Source organism: Gekko japonicus, unplaced genomic scaffold, assembly GCF_001447785.1.
Source record: "Gekko japonicus isolate JY-2015 unplaced genomic scaffold, Gekko_japonicus_V1.1 scaffold699, whole genome shotgun sequence".
Lineage (NCBI taxonomy): Eukaryota > Metazoa > Chordata > Lepidosauria > Squamata > Gekkonidae > Gekko > Gekko japonicus.
This window is the reverse complement of record NW_015165848.1, coordinates 346,558-369,845: the sequence shown is the minus strand read 5'-3', so window position 1 is coordinate 369,845 and position 23,288 is coordinate 346,558. Positions and strand designations below refer to the sequence as shown.

The following is a 23,288-nucleotide window of genomic DNA, read 5'->3' as shown; positions in this document are numbered from 1 at the left end:
TGTGATGTATAATTAGTTGTGGCTGCCTGATCTTAAAAAAAAAAATCATAGAACTGAAAGAGATGCAGAAAAGGGAAAGTTAAGAACCTTCCATACAAACGCCTGGGACTTTTTAGTTTTGAAAAAGTCGACTGGTATGATAGAAGGGTATAAAACAATGTTTGGTGTGAGGAAAGCAGATTAAAAAGTCTCCCCCTCCCATCATACTATTTTTTATTTACTTACTTATTTTTATTGTTTGTATTTATACCCCACCTTGCCTAACAAGCAGGATCAAGGCGGCTACCACTCACTATTGATACAGTTGATTAAACAACAGAACAATTATATTTTTTTTAAAAATCCTTCATGCAGTGCATAATCACTGCCACAAGATGGTTTGAATGGCTTTAAAAGGAGATTAGGCAAATTCACAGGGGGGTAGGTCTATCGGTGATTGTCAGCCAGATAGAAATGCCAGGCTCAGAGGCATTATGCCACTGAATACCAGTTGGCAGAATGGTGACAGCAAGGAAGGGCTATTTCCTTCAAGTGCACATTTTCTGAAATCACAGGGCTGCCAACTCTGGGTTGGAAAATTCCTGGAGATTTTAGGGATGGAGCATGAGGAAGGTGGGATTTGAGAAGAGGACGGAACTTAGTGGGAGAAAATGCCCTAGAGTCTTTAGAAGAGAATGTTATAAAATTACATCTCTGGACTAGCAATCTGTTCCCTTGGAGGAAATGGCAGCTTTGGAAGGCAGATTCTATGGAATCATGTCTTCACTGAGCTCCCTCCCATCCCTAAACTGTCATTACCACACACCACCTCAAGTCTCCAGGAGTTTCCCAACCCTATGAGTACCTTATGTATGTTCCCCATCTTATAATGGGGCTGGCCAGGAGAGATTTTTTAACGACTCTTTCCACCTTTGTCACATTCCACAGCATGAGTGAGACCAGATAATTGGTTCTGTAAGACTTGACCTTCATCCCACCACCCCATAATCCAAAACTCAGCTGTGGGAGTAATTTTCAGTGTCTAAGATCCGCTATGGACCATAAAAGAAGGCAGGAAAAAAATGGATGTATTACGCATAGGGCCTTTCTCTCACTACCGACCCACCACAACCCACTCCCACAAAGGTGAGGTGGAACAGCTCCAGCCAGTGCATGCTGATTCAAAAATCCCACCCTGACAGTGGGCGGGAGGGATCCGAGGCGAGGACTAATTTGCTCTGCGTCGCAGGGCTTCAAATTGTAAATTTCTTTGGCATTGATAAGTTTTGCAACTTGTTTTTAGGCACATCATAGGTTGTATTTTTTTTAAAAAAAAAATTAAAGCTGGAGTGGACACAGGAAAGCTAGAAGTGAACCAGCCTCTTCTGAGAAGATCTGGGTCTGCTGTCGATTTCACTCCGCTCCACTCCTTCCTAAAAACGCTACGACTGCAACTGTGGGGGCAGGGGAGGGAAACCCTTGAAAGGACTCTGCTAAAGGTCGGAGAATCCTGCAAGCGGCTAGACACATTGAGGGGGCGGGGGGAGGGAGGCATGGCCACCCTCCGGAGTCGCGGTGCGGCAGCCGAAACGCCAGAGGGCGCAACAGGCAAGCGCCGCTCGGCTCTGGCCGCGACGTAGGCAGCCCCCGTGACCCACCTGTGACTGCGTGGGCCCAGCTAGCCCGAAGTGGGGAGCCGGAGCGGGTGGCGGCGGCCGCGCCGCCGCAGCAGCAACAACAACAACAGCTTCACCATGTGGCTGGCCCCCGAGGAGGTGCTGCTGGCGAACGCGCTGTGGGTCACTGAGCGGGCCAACCCGTTCTTCCTCCTGCAGCGGCGGAGGGGCCATGGCAAGGGGGGCGGCCTGACGGGTGAGTGAGCGACCGAGCCAGCCAGTCGCCTGCGGGGCAGGGAGTGGCAGGCAGCCTCCAGGTCGCCCCCCCCCCCGGCCCTCCCGTATATGGGGAGCGGCGTCCGATGGCTCTCACGGGGAAGGGCAAGGCCTGGCCCTGGGCATTGCCCTTAGGAATTCCCAAACTGTCAGTAATTGCGGGGGGTTTCTGTCTGCCTCGTTATAAATCAATGGGAGGTGTTTTTTTAAAGGGACAGAACCTATTAATTCAGAGCTTGCGTAGTTAAGGGGCGTCCCTTCCAGTGGTCTCACGTAATGCAGTAGCTAGTAACATCGCCAGTTTCCGTGCTCCCCGCGGAATAGAGGATGTTGCTGCTGGGTGGGGAAAGTGTTAATTATTACCAAGGATATAGAAAGGCTTGGGAGCAAGGCCCGTTGACTTCACTGGGGCTTGCTTCCCACCCAGTAAACATGCATAGGCTTGGGCTGCGTTGAGCTGCCGGCATTTAGTGTCTTGCTGAGGCTTCAAGTGTGTAGGAAGCGATAGGTGTGATGTCTGCTCTTTCCAAGGCTCAAGCGTATTTGGATGCATGTTTGGGCCCTCCCACAAGGATGATGCCAGCAAGCTTTTGACTGGTGAAGGGCCAACATTACATCTAGACTTTGAGTAACACAGGAATGTTTATGTGTGCATTTGGACATACGTTTTGTATCTTCCTAAATTCAGAGCATAGGTTCTGTGGATGTACATGTGTACATTTGGAATACAGTGTTTCATGTGAAGGGGAAATGTTAATGTCATTACACTCAACTTTTTGTCATCTTGGCTAATGATCATGTATATACCTTGGCAAGTAATAAGGAATGTGTGGTGGTTATTAAATATCTGACTTCCAAACTTAAGGGTTGTGTGCTATTTTAATGGTTTTATATGTAACGATGGGAGCTGAATATTTTTTTCTTTTTGAGTGACTAATGTGAATCTGCAGAATCACATGGCTTGAGCAGCATTCCTTAACTTGGTGTTAAAGAAGACTATTGTCTTCTTTAGTGCAGTAAATTTGCAGCAGTTGTAAACAATGAAATCTAATTCTGGCTGTATTAACTGTAATGTCATAGGTCATTAGCAGATCGTATTTTACTTATAAGCATCTCTGTATATGGATGTGATAGTTGGACAGTAAAGAAAGCTAACAGGAATTGATTCATTTGAAATGTGGTGTTGGAGGAGAGTTTTATGAGTACTGTGGACCTCCAGAAAGACAAATAAGTAGATGCTAGATCAAATCAAACCTGAATTGTCCCTAGAAGGTAAAATGACTAAACTGAGGCTATTGTACTCTGGTCACATCATGAGAAGACAAGAGTCACTGGAAAAGACCATAATGCTAGGAAACGCTGAAGGCAGCAGGAAAAGAGGAAGACCCAACATGAGATGGATTGACTCAGCAAAAGAAACCTTCAGCTTGCATGGCTGTGAATGACAGGAGATTTTGGAGGTCATTATTTTATAGGGTTGCCATAAGTCGGAAGTGATTTGACAACACATAATGCACACACAAGTACTGATTTGCAACTGATACAAACTGCATTTATGTTGAACCAGTATATTCACACTCATGTTGTGTCAGCACCTGTAGGTTTATGAAGATTTGATGCAGATCACATCTCATTGCTCTGCACCTGTTCAGGATGTTTTTGTGCTATAGATAGGCTAGGACAGGGTTTCAAGACAGTAGATGGTGTCTCCATTGCCCAAGGAATGAAGTAATCTAAATTCCTATTTAAAAGGTACACTTCCTTTTGTGTCTTACTTTAGAGAAAGTGTAACTGTAGAAGACCATGAAGAAACGGGCCTTGAACTTGCCCATATCTGTCACTTTTGCATTGTTGAGAGTGCTTGGATCTTGACATTTTTTCCATTTGAACTTGCCCATATCTGTCACTTTTGCAGTGCTTGGATCTTGAATTTTTTTCCATATAGATAGATAGAGGTCAGCAAGCTTACATTTATGAAACATGGATGATATTGCCAGCCATGCATTTACATCTGTTTATTTTGTAAATTTCTAAGAGCATAGACATCAGTAGGTTTCTAAGATTTTCCCTGCTTGGCCCAAATTAGAGCATAGAGCTCTGGTACTTTTTGTGCAAGAAAGAAGAGTCTTAGCAGGTGCACAGTGTCATGTCATAGTACTTCATCATGGTAAGTAGGTTGAGAAACCATGCCTCCCAGATTCCTTCATCTACCGATTTGTTATACATGCAGGATTCTTGATATGGAAAGTTAGCTTCTTAGTTTATCCAAGCTGTGACCCAAATAAAACCAAATAAACAACGCAGTTGTCAGAAGTTGTTCCTTTGTGTGCAAACAGTATTTTAAGTTTCCTAACACTTCCTTTTTTCAGCCTACTGAGAGAAGTTTTTAAGGGATATATGTATGTTCATTATTTTTGGTAATGGGATCCAAATGTCTTCTGTAAAGGAAGTGCAGTAATAGGGGAAGCACATGTTCCCAGCACTCAGTGTTCAGTTCAGTTGGAACATATCATTTCTTTCAGTTCATTGTATAAGCTGGTGTGGTGTTGGAAGTTGCTTGTGAGGGTTGCTTCTGGGCCTAGATACTGTTGTATTATAAAATCTCTAAGCCTACCTACCTTTATTCATTTAGGTTCATTCATACTAATTGCTGTTCATTTAGGTTCATTCATACTAACTGCTGTTGTTTGTATAATCTGGTATCAAGCCTCAAACTCCTTATTGTAAAAGGTCTGATTATGGAGTGGAGACCTGCTGGGGTGGAGCTTTATCTCCTCCCCTAATTTTGTTTCAGCTGCCACTTTGAATCTGCAGTCTGGTTACATTTTTGCAGCTGTGAGAAGAAACAATAGATACTTTCTGTATTTAATTTAAGGTCTTTGTTTTTAAGGTTCTCTTCCTGTCCCTTTATTCCTCATAAACCCGGCTCAACCATGTTGATGCATTTGTTCTCTAGAAAAGTAGGTCACTTTATAGCAACTCTCCCAGAATTATTTGTTGTCCCTTTCACAAGCAGCTTTTTATTATTTGGGTGTCTGGGGTATTTTTTAATTGCCAGTGATTGTGATGCATAAAAGGCCATCTTTTAAAAAAAGAAACCACTTCGGTTTCAGAAGACCCATGCAAAATGTACCTATCATCTTTTGTAAGAAAAGCAGTCTAGGAGATGTGAACTGATTTACAAGTGAGGATAAAATATCAGTTCCAGTCCTAGATAAAAATTGTGGGAAGACTGTAGGTTTGCTACCATCAGTGGAGGCATTTCTCTTTGCCTTGATATTTAAGTTAACAATGGCCCCTGCCACACGGCAGGGGATAAGTCACCCAAAGCACGGCTTTTAAAAGCCGCGCCAAAGTTGAGACGCCGCAGCGGGATCCCACGGATCCCCTGAGCCGCGGCGCCTTTTCTCCCCGGCACGATCAGATGCCGGGGAGAAAACACAGTCAGACGGGGAGCCTGCCAAGCTGTGCATGTCGGAGCATGCGCAGTTCGGCTAGGAGCCGGGGATGCGCCGGCGCAAAGACGCGCCGGCGATCCGACGGCCCGGCTTGCGGCGCCCCTTCACTTTGAACCACCGAGGTAGGTGGTTCAGTGTTGCGGCAGTGTATTGCGTGGAAGGGCCGGTTCGGGGACGGAAGCACTACGCTTCCCAGATGTTGTGGTGGGATCGCGCACGTTTGCTGCGTCCCCGAACTGTCCTTCTACCGGCCCAAATTCTTACGTGTGACCGGGGCCCAAGAATAGGGCCTCTCAGTCTTTGGAATCTGTAAGTCAAGCAGAGCAACTGATAATCTTCCTTATGGTCTGATAGGGATTTCTCAATAACTTATCGGGTGGCCGACTCTGCACCTCATGTATGTGTTCATAAAATGAGAAGATTGGCACTACTAAATGAGAATACTGCCTTTGCTGGCAGAGTAATGACCTGATTTTGCTGTTCTCTTTTATTAAATTGGCCTTGCAGAAGTGGTGAAACCTCCATGTATTCTTCTGTGCTACCCCCTAGCCAGTCATTACTGTGTACTCTTTGATGCTGTCCTTACATTCTAGCATTTGAATATTTTGTCTATATATGAATAGGATGACAGAGTTTCCAAATGTTGCTCAGATATTTAATCCATGGATGATATAAACTTTGTCCCCAGTTAGGGTTTTGTTTTTTGTATTTTTGCATTTGTGTGTGCCCATGCCTGGACGTCATGGCAACCTCTGGGGACTCCTAATGGGGCACAGAGGACATTCAGAGAGGTGGCTTGCTAGCCTGCCTCTGGCCTCCCGGCCCTGGTATTCTCTGGAGGTCCCCCATCCAAATACTTTCCAGGGTCGGCCCTGCTTAGCTTCCGAGATCTGTCAAGATCAGGCTTGCCTAGGTTATCCTGGTCAGGGCCCCAGTTAGTTTTTCAAACAGGTTGCCTTTGGGCATTGGTTTTCCCTAAGACTAAACAGAATAATTCTCCGTTCCGTTAGTCAAAAGCAAACCAATACCAATATTTCCTAAGAGAAAGAAACACATGTATATCTTTTTATTGTATTGAATAAAAATTGATTATTTTTAAAAAGAAGCAGAATACATATGAAAATTAGGTATAATCTGTTTTTTGTCTTAGCTGTGGAATTGTTAACAGCAGTTCTGTACAGCTAGTTTTATCGTGTGCATCTGATTGTGGTGGAGTTGCTTCTGTTTTTCAGATCAAGATGTGGTCTTTCAGAAGTACATATAGGATGTTCCATCTCTCCTCCCCCTCGACCAATCAAATTCGACATGTTTTTCTCTGCATCTTTGTTCTTTTAGGCTTGCTTGTGGGAACCCTTGATGTGGTTTTGGACTCAAGCGCTAGAGTTGCGCCTTACAGGATCCTGCACCAGACACTGGACTCTCAGATCTGTTGGGCAGTGGCATGCGGTAAGTAGTACTGGACCTGAAAACATATTAAAGTGTTTTTTTTTAAGTGGCAAATGCCACTGATGTATGTTTGCTGTTGTCCCCAAGGCCCACTTAAGAAACGTATACTGATTTTTCAAACTGCTTTTTGAACCAGTGAGTTCTTTAGGAGCATTTTGGACTTGTTTAGGAGCACTTTCTGAAAGGCTAACAATGTGAAAAAATCTGAGTATGTGTATAGATCATGTATTTGTGTATGGGTATATTTATAAATTGCTGTCCCATCTTTTAGTAACATTTTCAGAGTGGCCATTAAAACTTTAAAATTTATAATAAAACTAGGAGGAAGGCCCGTTGCAGCCTGAAATGCAATGGGATTCTAGTAGAGGGCCTGGGTGAGCGTGGCGTTGTGGAGGAGGCGTGTTCCCACCCTCCCGGAGCCCCGGGCGAGCGTGATGCGGCCCGCAGCCCCTGACCCACCTGGAGGCACGGAGGAGCGCCGGGCGCCGAGCGAGCAAGCCCTTTCAGCTGGCGGAGCGGGCGCTGCCTCCGCCGACTCGCAGCTTACTGAGGCAGAAAGTCTGGGTGGCGGTTCTGTCAGAGGGTAGGCGGGACGTTGAGAACACATGGGCACGCAGTCACCGATGGATGGCGAGACCTTGTGATCGACAGGTCTCCTGGCCAAAGCCTCTGGCAGCGTGTTCCAGGACTTCACACAAAATTAGCTTTATATATAAGAGAGATAAAAAGACAATAGAAAACCGTCAGAGTAACCAGCAGAATGAAAGCAAGAATGAACCAGAAGGGCATAATAAACCAAAATCCAGCCTCAAGAAAATAAAGTCAGTCAATAGCAGAATATCTCCATCAACACCAATTTAGATCGAAAGTTTGTAGAAAGGTTCATTTGTCTTCTGAAGTTAAAATAAGATTAGGTCAAATTACACTTAGGTGAGAGGAGTTCTAAAGTCTCAGTCCTGCGGTAGTTCATATTGCATGTTCCACCATACCTATGATGGCAGTGGGACACAGAGCAGTGCTTGTTTAGCAGACCTTATGGTACAAGATGGGTCAAGGTAGAGAAGGTTGTCCTTGAGGGGAAGGTCAAAACTAGAACACTTAATTGATCCAGAAACAGATGGAAGCAGTGTTCCCTCTAAGCTGAGTTAGTGTGAGCTAGCTCACAGTTTTTTAGCCTCTGGCTCACACATTTTTGTCTTAGCTCAGGAAGGAGGACTCCAGAGCAAACTAATTTATGCAGCAGGCAAATTACTCACGACTTTAATGCCAGTGCCAGTAGCTCATAAAGTAGAATTTTTGCTCACAAGACTCCACAGCTTAGAGGGAGCATTGGATGGAAGCCAGTTAAGTTGGGTCAAACTTAGAGTGGTATGATCAAAGTGTCCTGTTCCTGTCAGAACTTAGCCAACTAGGCTGCAAGAAACAACACAGGAGAGAGCTGCTGGGAAGCTGAATGGGGTTTTTTTTGTTTGTTTGTTTTGCCTTTCCCAAACTGCTAAACTACTGGGGAGCATTAACTGAGGTTGCTTTGAGAGAGGACAGAGTTTGCGGGTGAGTGGGTGGTTGTAGCCTGCTGGAGAGTGGTGTTTTTGTCTGGGTCTGTTAGAGTCTCTTGTCTGGTCTGTTACTCACTGAACAAGGTCTGTTTGCCTGGGGCTGATTGCAAGCCCCTCCTTTTGCTGTTGCTGCTGAGAAGCAGGAGCTGTGGGCCTTTGAACTATAGGGCTCCTCCGAGGGGAAGGTCAAAACTAGAATACTTAATTGATCCAGAAACAGATGGAAGCAGTGTTCCCTCTAAGCTGAGTTAGTGTGAGCTAGCTCACAGTTTTTTAGCCTCTGGCTCACACATTTTTGTCTTAGCTCAGGAAGGAGGACTCCAGAGCAAACTAATTTATGCAGCAGGCAAATTACTCACGACTTTAATGCCAGTAGGCCCTGGGTTTTGACAACAAACAAGGTAAACAGAATAAGAAGCAAAAGGTGGGTGTGGCTGGATGTCCACACTTCTGGCAACACGGGGCTTCGGCCTAATATGCTAATGAGTTCCTGCTGGGCTTTTTCTACAAAAAAGCCCTGGGCAGAAGTATGAGCTGAAGAGTGAGAGTCAAAGGGCTCTTGGCCTGTGGTTCTTAGGCTGGGGATCAGGCATGGGGACCCTGCATCACTCTACATCAGGGGTGTCAAAACATAAGGCCCGGGGACTGGAACCGCCCTGTCCAGGTCTGTTATCTGGCCCTCGAGCAAGGAAGAGGAGGATGGTGGCGGCAGTGGCAAGAACAGTGAAAAGACCCATGTCAGGTTGGCTGGCTGAAGGTCCATCCCCCCTTCCTCTCTCTCTTGGTTGGGCCGGCTGTGCACGTGCAGCTGCTGCCCTCTCTCCCCCTCAGAGGTGGGAAGGGTCACCACCTTTCCATCAGTGCACGTTCATGCTGGGCCTTCCACTTTGCCTCAGCAACAGAAGCTGCCTCCTTCACCACTGTCACTGCCACCTTCTTCTCCTTCTCCTCTGCCTACTTCTCTTGCTCTTTATCCACCACAACGCCTGAAAAGTGGCCCATTGGGAGAAGAGAAGGAAGAAGAAAGGAGGAAGAAAGTCATTATGTGTGAAGGTGGTGGGAGGGGGAGCTGCTGATGGAAATGGGTGTTAGGGGAAGTATGGGAATGGGAATGCCAGAATGTATCTGGGGTGAGGGTATAAGGGACTGCAGGGAAGGGCATGGAAGGGAAGGGTTGAAGTGTGTGTAATGGGGTGTGTGGTGAGAACTGAACTTGGAAAGCCATGGGAGAGGAGGAGAAATATAGTTGTTGGAGTGAGGGAAGGTGCTGAGTATTTGTGTTTGGGGTGGGTGGCATGCAAGAGCAGGGGTGTAGTTGGAGGCTAAGATAAAACAGTAGTCTTCAGCCACCTTAAAGACTTAATGAGATTTTGTTGTATCATTTTTATTTTCTAGGCATCTGTACTTTGCTTGTCCCAAAGCAATTTACAAGTATCTTTCTCGCTGTCTTTTTGTTTTGTTTTGTTCTCATAACAACTGTGCAGCAGGGCAGTAGCTAGGTGGGGGCGGCACCCCCTCTCGAATCTGCAGCCCCCCCAGTGGAGAGGCAAGTCTGGAAGGGAGCGAGTGGCCGAGAGAGAGACAGAGTAAGGCAGGTGACCTGCCACTAGGGGGCTTCCAAGGGGAGGGAGAGTGGCTAATGCTGCCAGGAGGAGGGGGGGATGGCTGGCTGGATCAAAAGTCAGGATGGCCACAGAGGTAGGCACACCAATTCCAGCATAGGTAAGGGGAAGCAGGCAGGCGAGGCCGGAGGAGAAGGGAGAAAGCCAGGGCTCCTCCACCTACCTTCACTCGGAGCAGCATCCCTCTATTCACCACCATCTGGAGATGGGGGGAGAGGAAGTGGCTATTTGTTAGAATACTTGTTTGGTATTGTTCAAGGCCACACAAAAGCACTTCATTATGTTCCGGAGTTGGGGGGCGGGCAGGAAGCACGGGTGGGCTACACTGGGGGGGGGGGACTGAGCCCCTGAACTTGGCCATGAGAAGGAAGCTGGAACTGTAAGTGCTTGATCCACACCAGGGAGCCGGCTATACTCTGGCTCTTCTATTTTAATTTTTTTGTGATGTCAGAAGTAATGTCATGCCCCACCCAGTGGGCCCCCCAATGAAAATCATCTAGCTATGGGGCTGCTGTTCAGGGTAAGTTAGGCTTTGAGAGTGACTGGCCCAAAGTCATCCAGCAGCTTCCATGGCAGAAAGAGGCTTATGAACCTGGGTCTCCCAGTTGTTAGTCCCCGTGCTTGAACCTCAGCATCATGGTATATATGTGTGTCTTTGTGGAAGGTCAGGTCTCTAAGTGGGACTGAAGTGCAAGGAAAGGAGTGGTCAGTAGGAGCAGACTTGAGATTTGGAAGAGATGGATTGATGGGGGGAAAGGGCTGATTTAGGAGTTCTGGTCATTGACAGGTGGCTGGTGAATCTGTGGAGGGTTCATTATTTTTGTGGGGGATTAAGCAAGTGTTAAGGGTGGTGGCTGCAGTTCCTTGGAGAGGTGTGTTTTGGGGTGGACCTTGCTAAGTGGGGAAGAAACCCTGCTTTGCATACAAAAATGTTTCCAAGGTTGCAGAGAAAAAGTTGCTGATCTAGTGTAGTGGGGAAGTGTATTTTCAGAGAGGGAAGAGGATCCCTGGGATTACCTGCACTGGGGAGGGGGGGCGCAATGGACAGGGAAAGTTTCTCTAATGTGGGAGGCGTTCTCAAGGCATATTACACATAGTGAGTCAGTACAGTCAACAGAATGGGACAGTCACACTGCTGCCCAACCTACCAATGAAAGGATGCCACAAATTGCAGGTAGATGGGGGAGCAGTGTGTTGCTGTAGTGAAAGATAAGCTTTCTGAAGTTGGCATTAGCAAATTTTACCAGTTTTAGGGTCCAAATTACCCCCAGTTTAAGGCTTTTGCTTCTAAAATTCTGTCTATATTTGGGATAACATAATCTGTGAACAGATGTTCTCTGTAATAAATGTCAGTAAATCAAAAGTATGTTCTCAGTTTACAGATATACACCTAAACAGCATACTCAAAATTGCTAAAGCACAAACATTTGATGCAGTAATTCAGAGCAAGAAATATCAGTACTTTTGCTTCTAAAATTCTGTCTATATTTGAGACAACATAATCTGTGAACAACTCTTCTCTGTAATAAATATCAGTAAATCAAAAGTATGTTTGTATTTGAGTAAAAAATAATATCATTAATTGGGTTTGCCTCTGTCCTTTAGAAAGTTTATATCTCCAGTACCTGGCATTACATTTTATGGAAAGCATGATGACAGTGACATAATGTCCAATTTGGCCCTCATAACAAATGAGTTTGATACCTCTGCTGTAGATACCTTTAAACCACTAACCAGTGTAGAAAGCCAGCAGGGGAGCAGGGGCTGTTCAGTGTTTTGCAGAAAGTGCCACATGTAAGTGCCATATCTGGATAGAAATCGTGGGTGTGCGCTCGCTGCTAGTGCAGCATGTGCCCTAATCTGTATGATTTTAAACTTTGAAACAGCACTATGATGTAAAACACTGTTAGTGGCAATGGGCAGAGGGATAGCAGAGGCTAAAAATGAGTAACTTGCCCTGGACCATCCAATGAGTATGTGTCAGAGAAGGGAATTAAATCAGACATGGGGTTTGTTGCAGCATAGTGGTACAAAACATGGGTAACCTATGGGGGCTGCAGGCCAGAAAGTCTTTAAGGAAGAAGTGAATTTTGAAAGGGGACTTGTCAAATAGGGGAGGTGTTGCTTTTTGCCAACTGTAAGAACATGATGTTTTAGAAAGAGATAATATATTATGAAACTGTAGGAAAATGTTCTTAAAGGCCTAGGAATCTTTCCGTGAGACTTATAATATTATGATAAAAGTTTATTCTTTGTATTAAAATAGTTTTAGAAAGAGAAAAGATGGTAGCAGTGATAGGATTGGAAGAAAAGAACAGTGCAGGCTGAAAACAACCAACTCTGTATAGAGCAGAAAGACAGATAAGTAGAAGTTAAATTTTGCTTGGGGGGGGCAACAGTGGGAGGGCTTCTAGTGTCCTGGCCCCACTGCTGGACCTCCTGATGGCACCTGGTATTTTTGGCCACTGTGTGACAGAGTGTTGGACTGGATGGGCCACTGGCCTGATCCAACATTGGCTTCTCTTTTGTCCTTAAGATACTGGAGAATAGTAAGTGAAAGGACCAGAAGGTTGAAGATTGTTGATGAGTGTTTAGCTGGAATCACTGTCACTTGTGTGGTAAAGCTGTAGCAGGTTTGTTCTTTCCTAAGTTATAAGTTATAGCCAGGGCTTTTTTTGTAGAAAAAGCCCAGCAGGAACTTATTAGCATAATAGGCCACACCCAACAGCAGAAACTCATTAGAATATTAGGCCACACCCCTGACAGTGCAGCTCATTAGCATATTAGGGCACACCCCATGCCTTCCCTTGGCTTGTCTGGGTGTCCCGCAGCTGCAGGGCACCCGGGCAAGCCAGCCCTTGGACAGGCTGGGGAAGGCACTTCCAGGGGCCCCATGGCCCACCTCAGAGTCGCCGGGGGGGTTTGCTCTCCAGGCCTTCCCTCTGTAGTCACACACGCAGAGGTTTTGGCTGTAGTGGGCGTGGCCAACTCTGAAGCCAGCCGGAACTCCGTTTCTGTGCATTCCTGCCCAAAAATAGGCCTGGTTATAGCCTTAATAAAGTTACACAAGAGGAGAAGAGTCACTGTGAGGAGAATGGATGTGAGATTACTTAAGCATTCTATACGGACACTTGTTTTTGTATCTTAAATTGTAAAGTCACCTGTAGCTGCTACCATCTTATTGTCATTTGTTCATTTGTTGTTAGGTTCATCCCGCAAAGAAATCACAAAACACTGGGAATGGCTAGAGAATAACTTGCTCCAGACTCTCGCCATCTTTGATAACACAGAGGATATCACTACCTTTGTCAAGGGCAAGATACATGTAAGAAACACTTGCTTTTCGGTAGGCTTTTTTTGTCTTGGGGCTAAAACCTGCATCTTCATGTAAAGCTCAGCGCAGGACGATTATCTGAAGTACATCGTGGGCACCTAAAAAGTGTATCTTTTATTCATAAAAACAAAATAACCTGAATAGTTTTAACATGGCACTGTATTAATCACCATATCCATTACAACCATATATGGTTGTGTAATTAGGCCAAGCTTGAGTTTGAACAGACTTTCAGGAGCTTCTACCTATTCTGGCTTGTGATCAAATATACTGTTGCTTTGTTTTGTTTTTTATCCTGGATGTTCCTACCCTCCAGTGTTCCCTCTAAACTGTGTGTGTGAGCAGCCGCTCATTAATGCAGGAAGCCCCGCTCACAGGTTCTCGCACTGCCCGTGGCCCATTTTAAGATTGCAGCAGTTGTATTCTGCTCAGGGTGTGGACTGCTCTGCTCAGTCAGGGGAGGGGGTGAGGATTAGAGGGAACATTGCTGCCCTCCCCTGCAGTTGGCCTCCCATAATTTCCTGCATGATTTTCTCTGTGGTAAGAGAAATATCTTCCCACACAGACAATGGAAGAACATAAAATGAAGACTTTTTTTTTTTTAAGTAAGTTCACATAGGAGCAGGGTGATATCTGAATGGGAGGTGGTTCCATTGCTTGTCAATTGCAATATTCAGTGGGTGCTGGTAAAACCTATGTTGCACAGAGCAAGTACCATAACAGTGCATAGCAGTCATATTTTCCCATGTACAAAATATTGAGCATTGAGTGCTTAGAAGACTGCAGTATACCCACAACAGGATTATACCCTCAAGTGGTGGACGTGTGGACTGTGTTCAACTAGCTCAGTGATGGCGAACCTTTTAGAGACCGAGTGCCCAAACTGCGACCCAAAACCCACTTATTTATCACAAAGTGCCAACATGGCAATTTAACCTGAATATTGAGGTTTTACTTTAGAAAAAACAACTCATACATTAACTTAAGATGATCCAAACAAAGTAAGGAAAGCAATCCCAAATGCTTTCATTTACTTAAAATTATTTGGCAGAGAATTCGACACTTTAATGATGGTCTGGGCCTGGCTGGGGCGATGGCACACTTCCCCTCAGAGAGGGCTCTGAGTGCCACCTCTGGCACCCGTGCCATAGGTTCGCCACCACTGAACTAGCTAGTTTGTGCCTGATTCTGTAGAAGACCACTCGTCCTGATCTCCTTTTTTCCTACAGGGCATTATTGCTGAAGAGAATAAGAACCAGCAGCCTCAGGGGGAAGAAGACCCAGGTAAATTTAAGGAAGCAGAACTGAAGATGCGTAAGCAGTTTGGAATGCCTGAAGGAGAGAAGTTAGTCAATTACTACTCCTGCAGCTACTGGAAAGGACGTGTCCCAAGACAGGGCTGGCTGTATCTGACTGTCAATCACCTCTGTTTCTATTCCTTCCTCTTGGGCAAAGAAGGTAAGTGGTAAGCCTGCTGCGTGTCTCTGGCCCCCACACCTCATTTGTTTAACTGATCTGGTCTGATTGCCTGTTTTAAACTGGGGTCAGATCTGGGATTAAGCCGTTTACAAGGTCTGACTATGAGTGACATTCATACTGAGGTTTAGGCCCAGCAGGTAGAATTCTCATTTTGAAAAGGAGAGGAGGGAGCCCGTGATTCTTTGGCCCACTTCTCAAAGGTTAACTATGGTGAGCCATTTTTGCAAAAATGTGCAGGGCTACTTAGTCTGTTTATTGTGTATGAGAATTTAGCTGAGTCATGTTGGAATTGGAAAAAGAAAACCGGATAGGTTTATATAGGCTTTCTCGTTTGTTTAAAATGTGTTTGGAAGTCTTACAGTGATTGCTTGGGTTTCCGTGTTTCCCTAGTAACCCTAATAGTCCAGTGGGTGGATGTAACTCAGCTGGAGAAGAATGCCACCCTGCTGTTCCCTGAATGCATCAAAGTGAGTACCAGGGACAGTGAGCTCTACTTCTCTATGTTCCTCAACATCAGTGAGACCTTCAAGTTGATGGAACAGCTGGCTAACATTGCCATGCGGCAGCTACTGGATAATAAAGGCTTCGTGGAGGATATGTTGCTTCCCAAGCCCAGCAAGCCTCTCAAGAATATCTCAGCCCTCAAAAGGTGTGTGTGTGCATATATATATCTTCCAGGGTTTGGAGGAAAACAAGTGAAACTGAGAGGCATCTTCTGTATTTTCATGAAATATTTATATGCATTAACACTGAAGACTTGCTTAATCTCCAGTACAAGGGATCATTTTAAGGATGAAGTGTATGAGCTGTACAAGTTCACCTATAATCATAGGAGACACAATCTATCTTTCCAGGTCAAAAAAGTTTGAATGTATATTTTTTTTGACTGAGCATATTCCTTCCTGGCTGTAAAGGGGAGAAATCTGGAAACGTGTCCTCTTTAAGATGTAAATAGGGTAAGCCTGAATGTGTGAGAAGTGTCCCACTGCCCTTTCCCAGCAAATCTCAGCCTTGGGAGGGCTCTTCCAGAGTCTGTCGTCACCTCCTGTTCTTAAGGTCATCTGACTCTCCACTAATGCATTTTCAATGCAGTGGGAACTGTACAGCTCTGCCGCTTTTCTTTCTCTTCCTCACATACATTCTTTTACTTTATTCTTTATTTAAACAGATTTCTTGGAAGGAGAATCAGGGATGAAACTGTATTGACAAGAGGCAGTTCTTGTAATACTTAAAGATTGAGCTGTGCTGGAAAAACAGTGGTGGTTTTGCTTCTTGGATTGGATTGTAAGAGTCATTGTTTTCCTAATATGTCGTGTTGTATTTGCTTACTGTTTCTTCAGAGATCTTGATGCTCGAGCCAAAAATGAGTGGTACCGTGCTACTTTCCGACTGCCTAAGGACGAACGTCTCGATGGACACACAGATTGCACTTTGTGGACCCCGTTCAACAAAATTCACATCCTTGGCCAGATGTTTGTTTCCAACAACTATATTTGTTTTGCTAGCAAGGCAGAAGAGGCTTGTCATCTCATAATACCGCTTAGGGAGGTGGGAACCTGTTTCTGGTGATGAGTTGTCTCAGCATCAGGGCTAGAAATTCATTTGTTTCTTAGCTTAACATGCTGAATTTATAGAAAGTTGTTAGATGTTGGTGTTTTCCTTTTGTGGGTTGAAGAAATAATTTTCCAAGTTGATGGCAGCAAGATCCAGTTTTAACTTCTAGTGTTACATATTTGGGGGGGGGGGGAGACGGTGTCGGAAAGAAGCACCAGTATGCGCATGAGAGAGAATGGTGCTGTTTTGCAACAATTTCCAGAGCCAGAGAGAGTTAAAGTGCTATTAATCATATTTTGTTCCTATGTCACATAAGATGTAATTCCCTTGTTATATCAATAAAGGTTATTTAAAAAAAATTTAAGTATGAGAACCTAAGGAGAGACTTCTGATCTTAACTCTCTGAACCACAGTCATCAAAATAGGTGGAAAACACGGTGCTTAAAGCAAAATTCATCATTGCATAGCTTGTAGGATTATAATTTCCCATTTTTCATGTCTTACGTACACCCTCCTTCCTGTAAGAAAAAGCATCAAGGTAGATCTTTGATGGCGCTAAATTATCACATGTAGTAATGATGGAATTGCAAGCAAGTTAATAGTCAAGGTTGTAGATTATCCATAACAAGTTGAGTATCAGTTTTGGAACATTTCTAGTTATGAAGAAGCCTGGCATATCCCAACTGTGTCCCCACTTGTATTTTCTAGGTCACAATTGTTGAGAAAGCCGATAGTTCCAGCGTCTTGCCCAGCCCACTCTCAATCAGTACCAAAAGCAAAATGACCTTCCTGTTTGCCAATTTGAAAGACCGGGATTTTTTGGTCCAGAGAATTTCTGACTTTCTGCAGAGAACTTCATCCAAAAAATCATGCAGCAATGGTGGAGCGCGGAAGAAAAGCTTTGGCGACCAAACAAGTGAGGTATTAGAACTGAGTTCTGTCAGCATACCATAACAGCTGTACATGAACTGGAATACATTTTGATATACAGTCCCCTTTGTAGAATCAGGTATCTTCAGAGCTCTCCTACTCAGCAGCACTTCAAGGAAAGTTTTTCTTCCCTCCTCCCCCACCTTACTTAGCCGGGCAAGGGAGGTAGGTAAATCTATCTAAATCCAGCTGCTTCATTTCCTTCTCATGAATAGCAATGAAGAGGACAACATTTTTGTTCAATTTGCTGCAAGAGATTTGAAAAATTATAAGGGTTTCTTAATCCAGAGTTGATGTATGCTGGTTAGACAGATGAAGGTCATGCTGTTGTGGTCTGCAATATCCCTGTCCTAAAAAAATCTCCCCTGAATAGCCTTTGGTCACACTAAATGTTCTTTAAATTGCAACAGAAGCTTCTTTGGACTTCTGCAGTTCTGTCTGTGGAAGAGTATAACCTTGTGAAGGTTAATCCACTGGCTTCACAAGCAGGGCTATCCTAATTTGGAAGGGTCTTTCCTTTTCCATTGGGAGAAGTTCCCCCAATTCAACCCTTTCTGCCGTGTAGAATCAGGTATCTTCAGAGCTCTCCTACTTAGTAGCACTTCAAGGAAAGTTTTTCTCTTTCTTCCCTCCTCCCCCACCTTACTTAACCAGGCAAGGGAGGTCGCTGCCTGCCAATCTTGTATGCCCACTTTATTCTCTGTATTATACCCTTTTTAGCATGTTGTTCTCTAATTTTGTTGGTTTTATGTATTATATTGTTTATTGTAAACTTTTGTGAGCCTCAGCAAGGAAGGTGGACTGTTAATGAAGTATATAAATAGAGAGGCTTGCCACATACTCAGATACTTCATAGCTTGACTCTATCACTTATCTCTTGAGGAAGTGAAGGTTCCATGGGGCATGGCAGGAGTCACCTCAGAAAGCTGAGGAGGGGGGGTGATCTGTGAGCGCATAGCAGGTCCAGCCTTCAGTAATGTCACAGGAGCCCTCGCAGTTCCCTCAAGGCACCTTGGGCACAGCTCAGTCCCAGAACAACCCACTCCAGTCAGGTGGCAGCCAAAGCAGCACCTCCAGCACAGCCTCTCAGAAGAGCATCAACATTTGGTGTGAACAGTGGCCAATTATTTATTTATTTATTCATTCATTCGATTTTTATCCAACCCTCTCTGCCAAAGCAGGCTCAGGGCGGCTTACAAAGGATAAAACAAAAACAATTATAACATAGGTAAAACCATATTAACAGTCTGATGTCATAAAGTGCTAGCTAGTTGTAGTTAATACTTAGAGATGACAGCAACAATTATGTTACTGTGGTCTCTGGTCTGCCTTGCTCATCAGTTTCTCGTTCTTATCATATATATGCGGCAGGCATAGGCTGTAACTATGGAATCGGCACAGGCTTTATCCTTCTCAAGTATCGTTAACGATCTTTAATGAAGTGGTGGTGGTGGTGTTGTTAATGGTGGCGGCTCCTTAACCAAAGGCCTGGTGGAAGAGCTCTGTCTTCCAGGCCCTGCGGAACTGTAAAAGGTCCCGCAGGGCCCTGATCTCTTCTGGGAGCTTGTTCCACCAGTGCGGAGCCGCCACCAAGAAGCCCCTAGCCCTGGTTGTTGCCAGTCTGACATCTTTGGAGCCCGGGGGGGGTGTGTGTCAATCGATTTTGAGACCCTGAACATAGTGCTCGCTGGGGTACATATGGGGAAAGGTGGTCTCTCGGGTATGTCGGCCCCTGACCATATAGGGCTTTAAAGGTAAGAACCAGCACCTTGAAGTAACGCAGTACAGCCATGAGGATTGCTCATCCATTGACTGAAAGCAAAATGTTGGACCTCCTGTGAGGATTTCTTCATTTCAATAAAATGGAAGGTGTCCTCACTTACCCATAATTTCTGTAGAGTGGTTCTGTAGTGACTCCTGGAATAACCTTATTCATTTAAATACAGGGTTCTTTGGGTAGTCCTCTTTGTTTCCTTTTCTCCTTCTAAAACAGTTTTTTTTATCAGTACATAATACTCTATACAGATCTGGAGGAGCTCTTCACAACAAAGGAGAAAAGACTCTGTTTAGTTAGCATAGTTCTGCCTCTGAAGCCAGCAGCAGGGTTAATTGTCAAGGTAATCTTCGTCCCACCATCAAGAAGAAACTCTCACAGTGGGTACAATATTTTGTTTTCAGTTTATATTTTTGTTTTTAGGAAACCCCAGAGCAGTCTCCCAGCAGCCCTCTTGAAGTCAGTCCTGCCTCTCCTTTCAGTAATCAGCTGGCTAATTTTTGTGCAGACAAAGTGCCAACTGCATCCCAGGGATTACTTAAACTGTTTGGAACCAACACCAAGAATATCTCTGAATCACGTCAGGTGAGTTATCGGCTCTTTTTTATCAATCAGAAAAAAATTGAAGTGTTTATTAAACAATAACAGAAACAATAAGTTACCATATAAAACTACATCTTATAGAAACCCTCATAATTATTTGAGAAAATACCATCAAATATAACTAAATAGCACTGTTTTCTTGCCACTAATTCTTGGGTATCTTAAAATGCTAGTCTCTGCGTGGGAACAGGCATTGTTAATCTGGCCTCCAACTCTGTGCTTTGTTGGCTAAATTCAAATTGCACACCATTCTTTACTAATTTGGCCCATGCAGAGAGAAACTTTTTAATACTGCATTTAATCTTGCACGTTTTTATTGCAGATTAATATAGGAGATCAATGTTAATATATTATTTACAAGGCAAAGCTTGGGAGTAGGGGAAAACCAAGAGACTGGGTCAAACTGATGTCTAGTAATTTGACTCTAATAATGCGTCCCTGTCTAAGGCAAAGGAAAGGATGAAGGAGGAATCATGGAATATTCATTTCTTTGAATATGGGAGAGGAATGTGTATGTATCGCACAGCCAAGACCCGTGAACTAGTACTGAGAGGGATCCCAGAAAATCTTCGCGGAGAGCTGTGGCTCCTATTTTCAGGTGAGCAATCGTATAGCGTGCTTTTAAATGATAGGTAATTGTATGGTTTTTACAGACTTTATTTTCTTTTATTTACAGAATGTATATTCTGCCTATTATAGTCCCTTGTTGGTTACTAACAAAATTGAAAAAGATGACATCATTAAAAACAAACCACCAGTACCTAAAAGCAATCAAGCAGGCAACTGAAACAATAGGCATCTTCCCCATTTCTCAGTCCAGTTCAGAGGACTTTGACTTAAACCTGGAAGGCTTGCTGGAATAGTGTCAGTCGTACCTCCTGAACGATGGAGTCCCAGAATTTGGAAACAGGAGCGAAAAAAGCCCTTGTGAAGGTCCCAGTCAGTTACACTTTTATTAATATTGGTTCTCAGAAGAGATGTATTGATCTCAAGAGTTGGGCAGATTGATAAAGGTGGCGGCAGTCCTTCAGGTATCCCTGGACCTTTGTAAAGTTTTAAAGGTCAATGCTAGCATTTGTATTACAAACACACTGGAAGTCAATGCAACTGGTTTTAAGGGCTCATTCTGGTATGTCTTAGAGGTTTTTCAGATGCTTGACTTACTCCTGATTTTCTCGGCAGTTGATCCACAAGCATTGGAATCTGTTTGAGTGCAGTTCTTCCACCCATCTGCCCTCCCTCTGCATTTGCACAGTTGTGGAGCCAGTTTATTTTATTCCAAATGTGTCTTAAATAATCAGGATTTTCCAGGGAAAGTGCTGTCGTCATTGGGGGTGTCACCAGTGACATCACAGCAAACTCACCTCATTTTATTTTTCGTGCATGCTTATATTGCTGTATCAATATGATGGCAGCATTTTTTTTTAAATGGCACTAAAATACCAATTTCCCTGCTTCGATCCATGCCTTCCCAGGGTCCCAAAACAGTATCCAAAATGTGCTCCTGGCCCCCCTCTCCAGCATCCAGGGGTCCACTTCTGGCACTCCACTACCACCACGAGCAAGCCCCTCTCTTTCACCCTCTCCTCCTGCAAACATGCCTTCCTGGTGTGCTGGGACTCTGGTTCTTTCACTGTTCACACCTCCTGACCTTCCTTTCCAACTTCCAGGTGTCAGCCCATTGGCACAACCCCCACAAACCCTGGAAAATCACCTGTACCCCTTTTCCCCCTTCATCCCTGTGTTTATCCCTGCCTTCCTGGGGTGCTGGGGTCCCAACTCAGTATCCAAAAGTGCCCCTGGCCCCCTCTCCAATATCCAAGATTCCGCTTCCCAGTGCCCCCTTTTCTGCCCCCTTTCACCTCCTCTTCCCTGCAAACATGCCTTCCCGGTTTCCAGTTCTTTCGCTGCTCACACCTCCTGGCCTTCCTCTCCAACCTCCAGGAGTTGGCCCACCAGAACAACCACCGCAAACTTCCATTTAAAGTTTACATTTCTTCTCCATTATACTCTATGGGGATGGTCCCCATAGGATCTAATGAAGCAGAATAAATTCAGTAATCCCAATTATTTCCCGAATCCCAATATCATACCAGTATTGGGATTCAGGAATATCAGGAAATACTGATATTTTTCAGGTTCAGTACACCTGAAGCTGAAAAGTACCAGGTGTTTTTTTTGGGGGGGGGTTGCACACCCTTAGTGGGTGGGATATAGTGCCACGGTGGCTCAAAGGTTAAGACGTTGAGATGCGGCCCGGAAGGTCTGTAGTTCGGCAGTTCAAGACCCTAGTGTTGCATGATGGAGTGAGCTCCCATCTCTGGCCCCAGCTCCTGCCAACCTAGCAGTTTGAAAGCAAGAAATTGCAAGTAGATAAATAAGTACCACTTCGGTGGGAAGGTAACAGCGTTCCGTGCACCTCAGCGTTTAGTCATGCCAGCCACATGACCACGGAAACTTCTTCGGACTGCACTGGCTCTTCCGGCTTGGAAACGGAGATGAGCACCACCCCCTAGAGTCAGATTCGACTGGCTTTCAAGCAAGGGAAACTTTTACCTTTAACCTAGTGGGTGGGAATGGGTGTGACAAAGAAAACCAACAGAAACATTGTGCCTGAGGAAAAAAGTGACTGAAAATCGGCTTCCTGAAAAAAAGATTGGGTAAAAACAGTCCCAAAATAAACTGGGGGGAACTCCCCCCGGGGGGGGGGGATGACGACTGTAGTGGAAACTAAATGAACAAAAATACATGTAGAAATCAGGGGAATAGACCAAAGTAGTATGGGGCTAAAACCAACACCCCCCAAAAATGTGGAAAAGGTCCTTAGTTAACACTCCATCCACTGTGTTTTGTACCAATTGAATTTACCATATGGTCTTCAAGGGCAGCCCAGCATACAGCATGTCTTATTCGGATGTTATCAAAGCCCATCTGATCATGGCTAAGTCTGCCTTCTCCAGCAACAGCAGCAGTTGTTGAACCAAACTAAAACCAGCTGATAAAGATATAAGTAGTATCTCCAGACTATGTACCAAATCATTCAGAGGGAGGATAGCCTCATCTATAACATGCTGGACACCTATCCCTGAATCACCTTTGTCCAGGTGCTGATAAGTACTTCTACCACCTGTCTGGAACCATCCTCATGTTGGTGACACTTTGTTCCACATTTCTGCATGATTTCTCCCAGTGGCAAAAGGGCAAGATGGAACTTTGTCATCCACCCCACCCACCCCAACCATGGGGCAGAATTCACCCAGCAACATCTTCTGGAGCCTGTTCTCCAAAGGTGACCAAAGCAAGCGCAACACTACACCTCCCAAGCCCAGCCGTAGTACTCGAAAGAATACACACACACACACAAAACCTTTATTGGCATGAAAGCACAAAGCATCATGGAAATACAGGGAAATACTAAGATGCATCAGTCACTTACACTTGGCTATTCAAGCCTCGTCTTCTGATTCCATAATATAAACATTTTGCAACAGCCTCCATTATTTCACAATTAGAATTAAACAGAAGAAAGTGAACAATTGAGATCAGAGTGTCAGCTTTTACCCTCTAGAAATGGAGTAATAAAACGAGATCGGATATCCCTGTAGAGAGGGCAATGAAGTATGGTGTGTGTAGTGGATTCTATATCTTTTAGAGAGCAAGG

General features: G+C 44.7%; 1 protein-coding gene across 2 annotated transcripts in view; it reads left to right on the top strand.

The window, feature by feature from the left end:
* Positions 1–1,668: 1,668 nt before the first annotated feature.
* Positions 1,669–23,288, top strand: part of TBC1D9B (TBC1 domain family member 9B) — a 48,835-nt gene continuing 27,215 nt past the window's right edge. For both annotated transcript variants that reach the window (XM_015411084.1, XM_015411083.1), the window contains exons 1-9: positions 1,669–1,851; positions 6,665–6,775; positions 13,160–13,278; positions 14,517–14,745; positions 15,157–15,415; positions 16,107–16,314; positions 17,029–17,241; positions 19,448–19,609; positions 20,075–20,225. In XM_015411084.1, coding sequence (XP_015266570.1) covers positions 1,734–1,851; positions 6,665–6,775; positions 13,160–13,278; positions 14,517–14,745; positions 15,157–15,415; positions 16,107–16,314; positions 17,029–17,241; positions 19,448–19,609; positions 20,075–20,225 — 1,570 coding nt within the window. In that variant the 5' untranslated portion in view covers positions 1,669–1,733. The remainder of the gene's footprint in view (positions 1,852–6,664; positions 6,776–13,159; positions 13,279–14,516; positions 14,746–15,156; positions 15,416–16,106; positions 16,315–17,028; positions 17,242–19,447; positions 19,610–20,074; positions 20,226–23,288) is intronic.